Here is a 10564-nt window from a genome sequence, read left to right on the forward strand (position 1 = left end):
TATGTCTGGCTTCTGTCTTTCAACATTTTGTTTGGGTAATTCATTGATCTTGTTACATGCAGTTGTAGTTTGCTCATTCTCATTACTGTGTAATATTTCATTGTTTAAATATACCGCAGTTTGCTTATCCGTTTTACTCTTAGTAGACATTTGGATAATTTCTAGTTTTTAGATATTATGAATAGTACTACTATGAACATTCTTGTACATACATGTCTTTTAGTGCACAAATGTATACATTTCTGTTGGATATATACTTCAGAGTGTAATTATTGTGTCATAGGATTTGCCTTAGAAATCTTATTTTTAATTATCAGTTTTCCAAAGTGGTTTTACCAATGTACACTCTCACTGGCAGCACATGGAAATTCTGATGGTCCACATTCATGCTAACAAAGGCACTTTTGAAACCAGGTTGCTGACTCTAAAACCCAAAGCCCTTTTCCTTTCACCTAAATCTCATCTAAAGGTAAGAACTTGGTAACAATTTTCTTTTATAAATTCTATGATTCTTTCTAAGATTTTTAGTCTTTGTTCATTAAGTGAGTTTCCTTTTTTATACTGGAAAATATATCTGCACTGAATAGAATTTAGTAGGGTTAGCAGTGTATCAGAGGCCTCATGTAAGTATTCATCTTCATTGAACCCAGCCTCTTCCATTTTTTCTGCATGGGTGAAAAGAATGGCAGTGTAATTCTTCCAAGCATGTCCCAGAAGTTCCTGAAAGAGAGAAGTTAAATGGCTATTTGCCTTGGACTATATTTCTCAAAGAAGAGCTGAAGAGTTATTATAGTTTAACACAGTCAATAGATCTGTCCCTCATTGTGTTTCTAAAAGCTGGAATATATAATGGAAATGATGATGGGGTCAAGTAATGTAAGCACATGGACGGAGATGGGTGGGCTTTCTTTAAAAAAAGGCTTTAGTTCTCCATTTTATTGTGTTGTTATAATTTATGTATATACAACCTCAAAACTGCAATATTGTCAATGCTGCATATGATTTAATTACATTTGCAACATTCAGCAGCCATTTATACTTGCCTGTCAACCTGAATCTTTTAGAGCCACTGAACTCTTTTGTCAGAGCACCTTGCCCAAGGGAATTGTCATATCTCTGTAGGAACGTTGTGTTATCATCGTCACTGAAAACATTTTCTGAGGATTTATAATTACATAATCTGGTTACAATCTGTCAGTTAATCAGATGACATGTAATGGAAATGCTAAGATCAAAATACATTTGGTAATTTGGAGCAACTACAAAATATTACTGTGACTCGCATCCTCTTCACATACCTGGAATCAAAGCCAGTTTATCGGGCGACTTCCTCTAATGTGGGTGAAAAACACTGCAGACTGGTATTCCTTTGTTTAGTAATATGTAGAAGTTGGTCATGTAATAAATTCTTGTTTGATTAGTGAAAATGAGCTGATATAAAGCAGAAGTAATAGCACATGGCAGATTGCTCACGCAATATGAAAGGCATCTAGAAATAACCATTTAACTTTTTTGAATATTTCCAAAGTTATATGAAATCATGACAATGTGACAGTAAAATTCCTTCCATTCCAAACACTCCCATAACAAAAATATTTCCAAAGCTGCTACCAGTTTATAATAGCATGAGAAGTATTAAATGCTTAGGAATAAACATAACAAGAAATATCCAGAACATCTAATAATTAAAAGAAAAAAAGACGGGAGAACAACTCATATTTAGTGCTGGATATTATGCTAAGCGCTTTACATACTTTATCTCTTTTAAAGCTCAACGTGGTGATTTGTGGGAGATACCATTATGATATGGAGAAACTGATGTATAAAGACGTTGAGTACAAACAGAGAGAGGCATTAGCACAAACTCTAGTTTATAAAAATCTTGAAAAAATTGAATGGCAGTTTGGGAAACTTTTGAATGAATATAGATTCATATTTATAGTATTGAACAACTGAAGAAAGATGAAAGGGAGAAGAGGGAAAGAGCGGGAAAGAAAGTAAAAGGAAGGCAGGAAGAAAGAAGAAGGGAAGGAGGGAGGAAGGAAGAATCAGGACATGTAAATCTAATATGAAAATACAGGAACTGTGGGACAATATATTTAAATTAGAAACATCTCAAGACTGGTTACCAATTATAACTCCTAACACAGTCTGACTTTTATCAGAGCTATTCATTTTCACATTTATTTCTATAGCTTGGCTATGACCTCTTTGAAGGCAAAGTCTATGTCTTTCTATATCAAAGCCTCTAGTTGTAAACTCAATAAATATGTTGTATTAATTTGGAATTTAGACCCTCACCATCGTCTCAAATAGAAGGTTTAGGGTTTTATTTATTAATTTTGAGTCCTCAATTGTGAAATTTAATCTTTGGGACACAAAATTGTACTTTCCTGTAAAACTTTTCTACTCTAGTTCATTATCACAAATTCGCCTGTAATCTGCACTTTCTATTTTGTATTCAGAGGGACTCTCTCAAAGTATAGGTCCAAAATTTTTCCTCATATCTGTTCAAAATGTGTCTGTTTATACCGTAGAATAATTGTATATTTCTAGTTCTCCTGAAATGCCCTGCTTCAAGAAAATCCTCAGACATTTCCAAATCAGTACATTAGGGAATGATTATTTAAACAGAAAGGTTCTGAACTTTACAAAAGAATTTTTCAAAGAAGTACTTTAATTGGCATATGCTTATGTGCCTTTAAAACGCAAATTAGCAAAACTTTAACCCAACCTTTAAAGAACATAGCTCTTTTATAAGTCAAAGTATATGTGCAATGTCAACATCTCATTTTAGCTAATAGGGACATAGCAAAATTACCAGACCTTCAGAGTTTGTCATATATTCTATATACTCTAAGAACACATTTCTTTTAAGAGAGAAGTCAGAGAATTGCAAAATAAATAAACCATGTTGTGGGTTGAATTGTAACCCCTTTCTCCAAATTGATATGTTGAAGTCCTAATCTCCAGTACCTCAGAAGTGTCTTTATTTGGAACTAGGGTTATTGCAGATGCGATTAATTAAGATCATTAGGGTGGGCCTCTAACCCAATGTGTCCTTATAAAACAGAAATTTGGACAAAGACATGAATACAGAGATAACACCAGGTGAGCATAAAGACAGCCATCCATAAGCCAAGGAGAGAATCCTTGGACAGATCCTTCACTCACAGCCCTCAGAAGGAACTAACCCTGCTAACACCTGTTTCAGACTTCCAGCGTCCAGAACTGAGAGACAATAAATTTCTGTTGCTTAAGCCAGCCAGTTAATTATACTTCTTATCACAGCCCCAGCAAATTAATCCAAACGGTTGAAAAATTAATGAAGTGCTAAATATATCAGATTTGGGTTCTGGGAGTAGAGATTTCTGGGCCATTTACATCAGAATCACCTGGGATGCTTGCTAAAACTGCATCAAAATCTTTAGGGGTGGAACTTGAGAATGTGAATTTTAAAAAGCACTCTAGGGGATTTATTCCTTCTGCAAATACTTATTGAGGGTCTACTTTGTTTTGGGGACAAGGAGTGGTACAAGACAGGTACATTTCCTGCTTATATCTAGTGGAGATTCTTCTTTACTAACTAAAGTTAGGTCTAAGGAAGAGGGGCAGACAGGAAAAAATACTTTCAGTTTGTTGTAATCGCAAGTGTTATGACAGAAAATATATTGGCACTATAGAGGCAAACATTTAGCCTAGTTTTGGATGGGAGAGGTGGAAAGTGGGGGTAAAGGGAGGGGTCAGAAAACGTTTCTGGCATGTGATGATGCCTCGAGCATAGGAATTAACAAAGGAGTTCTCAGGCAGTAAAGACATACCAAGTAAAGAAAGTGATTGAGCATTATTGGGAATTGTATAGTATTGGGATTTTATTTCTATACAACCATTGATCCTTCATCACTCTTGTCTCTAGAAGTTTCTCAAATTTAGAGCCAGACCTGGTATTCACTCAGCACATTATTGATGCATTCATATTGGTTGTCAGGATATTGAAATGTTTAATACAAGTTAATAAATAACCACTGTCCTTAACCCCTTGAGTGTTACCCCCAGACCTATTCCCTGGGTATTGGTTGATACAGGGGCTATATTTATTATTAACTATTTTTACAACATCACCATAATAAAAGTTCATGCTAAATAAACGGTTTGGCTCAAGTGGTTCTCTCCTGAGTTATATATTATAACATAGACTTCTCCTCTTGCTAGGTTAGTACCTATTGCATTAAAGGGCATAAAATTCACAGTGTGTTTTTAGTTCCTGACTTTCTGTATTGTAACATTAACATGTTGCCTCTTTGTCTCCACCAGACATCTTCTGTACCTTAAACCATAATATCATTTGGGAAAAATGAGTTAAAGCGCCTAAGGATAATAGATTTGTAAGCTTGACACCACTTACTTAAGTCCATGTGTTCAGCCACTGCAAAGTTTTTACATGTTGATATTTATGAAAGGATGCTCATGTCCTAAGCTGTGAGAGAAATTGCACTTTTGAATTACTGCCCAAAATAGAAGAGAATGGTTGATTTAGCTTATATTCTTTAGATTGATTTTTGGCCAGCAAATAGTTGAATATTTGAAAGTAGTGTCACTTGGTGTGTAGTCATCATGTTAGTGGCCAAACATTCTTTATGGATCCAGAGAAAGAATAATCACATTTGATTGATACCTCACATAAAAAAATCCAAAAGAAAGATAAGTTAATGTAAGTTTCTGGTGTTAATAATTTAAATATAGTACTAAGCTAGATGGAAATTTTACAATCAACAATGAGTTGTTTGGTTTCATAGTGCTAATAGGTATGAGTCCATCTAGTCCTTTTGGGACAACTAGTTAGGATATAAACTTTGTTTTCCAGGAATTATGTTCATTTTCCCAGGACCTCACCAGCCCTGCCCCACTTGTTTGTGGTTGATGAAATCATAGCATCTGGACATTTTAAGGGGAAACTTTAAAAAAAGCCAACTATTACATCAACTGAGAAAAAAATTATCATGGATCAGGAGGACAAAAAGGACCATTCTTTATATTTTATGCTATTCCCTTATTCTCTTCCCACTTAGAGCACCACATTTTCCTTCTTAGAGAGCCAAAGCTGAATGATAAGCCTCGTTAGATCAGATTTAGAGAATAGTCAACCTTAGAGATCATCTGTCAAAATTGCCTTATTTTACAGATGAGGGTATTGAGGCCTTGTGATGTTAAATGGCTTGGCCAAAGCCACATAGCTGATTATTGGCAGACTTGAGCCTGTAACAGAGGTTCCTTGACTGGCAGGGGACCCCTGTCCTTCACACTAAATTGGGGCTTCTTAGTTTAACATTATTAAGCCAGTGAATTTTTTTCCCAGATTTTTTTCTAAATTAATAAGGAAGTTCCTATAAATCAGGGTCGTGTAAGTTTTATTTCACTCTTACTTTCTTCTGAAGCCTATCAAAATAATCCCAAAGAAGGCTACAAATAATATGTCCCAATTTTAGGGTAAAACAAATACTAACAATAAAGTCACAATGATCATAGGTAACATTTATTATGCACTTGCCATGTGCCAGTGTCTGAGTTAATTTACTATTATGTTAATATGACATTAGTTCCAAAAGTAACCTAGTAAACTATTATCTTTCCCAATTCACCAATGAAAAGATTGAAGTTTAGAGAAGTTACTTACCCAAGGTTACAAAGCGAATAGCTAAGTAGGAACTTGAACAGCATCTATAATATGTTGCTTGTATCTAGTAGTTCATTTGAATAAGTACTCATCACAATCTAGGTAGTGCTGATGGCAATAAAAACAATGGCAATTTTCTGCAAACCTACTATGAACCTGCTGTAATTAAGGCACAATGCCAAGCACATTACATTTATTAAATATAGCCCTCAGAGCTCTTCAATTAGCTAAATTATCCCCATTTTATAAGTGAGGAACTGAAGCCAAGAAAGTCTTAGTATCATTTATAGTCATATACCTAGAACTGTAACAGGCTTATATATCAACTGAATTCTATAGAACACCTAAGCCCATGATCTTTGTTTAGTATGTTCAGGCCTTACATTGGCCTTTCTGAACCTTTCCTGTGTACACCCATATATAACATCAGCAGTTGAGTTCATTCGAAATTAAAATACATGCTTGAAGCCTGAATATATACAGTGATAATATATACATGATAACCATGATCATGGAAAGAATTTAGTCAATTCCTGGATTCAATTCCTCGTGCACTTTGGCTGCATGCTAGCACTTTCCCTCAGGTGACTTTATTATATATATATGCTCTGATCTATTATTGGGGGATTTTTAAAAAAATTAAAATGATAGATAACATTCAGATGAATCATTCCCTTTATTTCCCAATTTTGGGGCGATGACTCACTGACATCTCCACCATTTTACTGTAAATTAATGAAGGCCTAACATAAATAAAGAAAAAGGGATCATTTGAGGAACTGTTTCAGTTGTCACAGTTGGCAGCTTATAACCCCTCTAAAATATTAGAGCACAAATTGAAAGATATTTGAGACAACAGAGAGGCACAGGAAAAAAGAGGTCACTCCTGGCACTAGCCTTGCAGACTACTTCCATGGAAGGCATCAGTGCCCCCAGAAAGGGGGAAAGGAAGAGGGGAAGGCAGATGTTCTGTTCCCCATTTTGCATGAGACAGGAAGGAGAAATCCAGGGTGTGTCTGAAACCAGAGGACCTTAGCAACACCTCCTTCCTAACAGCTGCTGGTCCTGCTGAATATTCAGACATTCTGCAGCTGCTCCCTCCCAATCTGTGAGCATATCCAGATGGTTGCCACTAGTATCTGAGGCACCTTCAGGAAGAAGGTCATAAACAGCCAGCCTGTGCTTAGGCAATCTTCAACCAAAGATCAAGGTGGTAAGCCCAGAATAGGACTGCAGTGCCTCCTAGGTGTTGAGGCCCCTCTGAGGATTACTAAGTCTTGGCTGCTGAGTTCTCCCGGGAGACAGAAGTTATTTATTCTCGAAAAAAATATTCTGGATCTGAGTTTTTCCCTAGCCCATCTTCCCTGTGCCTTCAACTCCTGAATTGGCCACTGACGTAAGGAAGGCAGCTATAAGAGGAGAGGGCTATATGCCAAATACCATTTAAAAGGATCAGAGACATGTATGAATCAAATTCACTTGCATAAAAAACAATTAGGGAATTACAATATTGTTCTATATCCTAAAACTGGAAAAAAATCTATTTTCAAAATGTATGTCTCTTAAAATATCCTGCCTGGACCAGCAGGAAGAAAAATCTGGAGACATATGGAGAGGGTCAGGTTAGTTTTTGAGAACTATTTATGCATTTACTGAATTTAGTGGGTTACATCCATCTATAGCTTAAGCTAAATGTCTATTTAATAGCAACTTTAAATAAATTTTTAAAACTGTTTAAAAATTACACTGACTGTATGGCTGCAGGTCCCCCCCCGCCCCCCCGCCCTACTTGATTTCTACCAGAAATATTGTTTGAAATGCAGGCTTTAATTGGTTGGGGGGTGGTTTATGGGCTTTCTTAGATTCCACATTGTTTCTTAATTGCAATCATCTTCTTTTCTTCTTCTTTGCTTTTGTACAGAATGTCCTTGATTTTTCAGGAGTTAGATGATGAGGATTATTTTTTATACTCTTGTCACCCTAATTTTTTCCGCTAGTTTCTTGTGATTACACATATGGCTTTTTTTTTTTTTTTTTTAGAAACATGCACAGTTACTGAAAAACAAAACGTGTGTCTGTCATTTAGAACAACCTTACGCCTTTACTAGTTAAAGGAAGATATCTTTCTTTAAAGCAAAGTATACTGTTTTTCTAAGTGTAACAGATTCTGCATGAGCATAATCAGAGATGGGACCAAAAGAATAGCATTTATACAAATTCATTTTGAATTAAAAATGTCTACTCTCTATTCTTCATGTAGTTTACTTGTGAAGCTTCTAGGAGAGATGTGTTCTCTGAGCTCAGTGACTTAATGAGGCTACTGAATAATACTAGTCAAGTCCAGCAGTTAAATTTGGGTGGCCCCAGACTGGAGAATCAAGAAATTGAATAAATGAACAAAGAAACAGGGATGAACCACTAGTCAAAAGTGGCATATGTTATTTTTGTTCACCCTGAGGTCCCTGTGATCTTCTCATGGCTGGCATGGAGCAGTTACCCTACAGATGATGAAACAAGCAAAGCTTCTGAAATTCCTGATTTTTTTTCCTGTTAATAAAGTATAAATCTCCCCTGAATATTTACCGTGGTGTAGGTCTCAGTGATGCCTCCTTCACTGAGAAGTTATACATTGCCCTACTTTGGCACTTAATGCATTGTCTTATACTTGTTTATCCATTTGTCTCTTCTAGACTGTGAGCTTTTTGAGACCAGGGCTCATATATTACTCACCAGTCATTAAGCTCTGTACTGGTGCTCAATACAGCAGTGTTCAGTGTTCAGTGACTGAATCAGACAGTAATGCCCCATTTATGGTGAACTGTAAGAGGTTGTCCCTTGATGTTGAATGGGTGCAAGTAAGTTTTTTAGTTCAGTGGTTCTAAAACTTCACTGTTTTAGAGAAATATATGGGAAGTTTATGCAAATACAGATAGGCAAGCCCTACTCCTGACATTCTGTTTCAGTAGGGCTTGGATGAATCTGCATTTTTAACAGCTCAGTTGATTCTGATGCAGATAGTCAGACCACACTGACAATCAATCAGATTCACAGTTCTTAGGGGTTTGAGACTTAGTTAACCTCTGAAGTTCAGTATCTCATTTTCAGTATCTCATTTTTTGTTTTGTTTTGTTTTCTATGACCCAGTTACAAAATGACTGAATTCCTCTAAAGGAAATTGTAAAAATGACTCTTGGTGGGAAAAATCAAGTAATTTTTACCAGTTATTTCTATGTGACCAGCACTTGTTTTAAACTACTTGCTTTAAACTTGCTTTAAAACTACTCTTTTAACCAGTTTTTCATAGTTCTTTCCTATTAAGAGAATGTCCTTCAAATGGGAATAATGTCATCAGTGTAATTGCCTCTTTTTTATTACCTGGATCATCTGGACTGGGGAAGATTCCTCCTGTTCACATAGAGGCACATCCACCCTCTGGACCAGCAGTGCAAGGTGCAGACCCTCTTGCCCGAAGTGATGTGCCAGGGCCTCCCTGACCTCCTGCTTCACGTGCTTCTTGCTCAGCCTGCTGTGTGGATAACCTGGAGTGTCCAGCACCTGGACCTGCAGGGTTACCTCTTGGCCCCCTCGACGCATGAAGCTGTGGACGTGACAACTGCGGCCCAGACTGCAATCTTTGGTCACAGAACATGTAGCAAAGCTGCTGTGGAAGTCAGTGCTTCCAAGAAGAATGTTCCCAGCAGAACTTTTTCCACTTTGAGTCATGCCAAAGAGGACCAAGTTGATGGTCATCTTATTGGAGTCCATCATGGCTGTGGGTAAACAAAGGCTCAGCATAAGCCGTCAGGCTTCTACACTCCCGCAATGTAAGGCTTCTTACCTGGCCTAGAGCACTCCCAAGTATTGACTTTGATTTGCTTTCCCCTTATTCTTAGTGTCTAAAGTATGGAGGAGCTCTCCACTGAAGTGGGGACCCCTCAGTGACAAAGGGAAAATGGAAATAATACTAGTAGTTTTCAGTGGGAGAGGAGAGAGAAATCAAATACAGATAAGGAAGGGAGGAGGAAACAATAATTGCAGGAAAATTAGAAAAAAAATTACATGAAGATGGTATAAACCATGTTTAGGAGGAATATGTTAACTTATCAATGTGACAGGTGAGTTGGTTTAGAAATGGGGTCCTGAGGTCTCTCAGTTCAGGAACAAAGGTAGCAGCAATATTTGAAAATTATTCACTCTTGGAGGAGAAGAAGGAATAGTACAGTGGAAAAAATGGCCCTTCTTGCATTTTAAACAACGTTCTGCACCTCCCCACTCCCTACCTCCCCACCCTTTGAATATACAAGTGGCATCTGCAAAAAATTATCTTTCCTGACTTCCTGAAAGCTTCGGTCCTATGAAACATGAATAATATTAAAGAAGACTTCTGTTCCTGTTTACTAATTTTTTAACAACTAGGCAACATTCTGATGAAAATGAGAACTACTTGTAATATCTGTTATGAAATAATTAAACATCTCCTTGGTTCATCATAGTTAAGTATTGGCTCTTCAATGAAGAAAGGAAAGGCCAACACATTGTGCAGTTCAGTTAGGAGGCAGGAGAACCTGGGGAGAATCTATTTCATTTACAGCACCCCTAAACTGTAGTTATTTTTGTGCAGAACATAAGCCCCTTATAGCATTTTAAGGTCATCCATCATTTTCATTAGATTGATAAGGCAGAGCTACTGGCCAATTGCCAAATGTACTCAATCTGCTGATTCAGAAATAAAGACATTTAATATTGCATATTTATTATTTTTGCTTATAACTTGTACTTCAACTATAAAGTTTTATGTACCGCTGGCCTTTCTTGTCCTCTGATGCCCCTCACCCTACTCACTCCAGACCCTAATATGAACATGTTGAAGGAACCTCACACCCTCATACA

The 10564-nt window shown here is 36.8% G+C and overlaps 1 protein-coding gene across 1 annotated transcript; it reads right to left on the reverse strand.

The window, feature by feature from the left end:
• Window positions 1-459: 459 nt before the first annotated feature.
• GIMD1 (GIMAP family P-loop NTPase domain containing 1) lies at window positions 460-9442 on the reverse strand. Its single transcript, XM_060088367.1, has 2 exons — window positions 9050-9442; window positions 460-720 (listed from the first exon to the last, which is right to left on the reverse strand). Exons 1-2 carry the CDS (start codon window positions 9440-9442, stop codon window positions 460-462), a joined length of 654 nt encoding a protein of 217 aa, XP_059944350.1.
• Between the last annotated feature and the right edge of the window lie 1122 nt (window positions 9443-10564).

The sequence above is a fragment of the Mesoplodon densirostris genome, chromosome 1 (genome assembly GCF_025265405.1).
Source record: "Mesoplodon densirostris isolate mMesDen1 chromosome 1, mMesDen1 primary haplotype, whole genome shotgun sequence".
Taxonomy (NCBI): domain Eukaryota; kingdom Metazoa; phylum Chordata; class Mammalia; order Artiodactyla; family Ziphiidae; genus Mesoplodon; species Mesoplodon densirostris.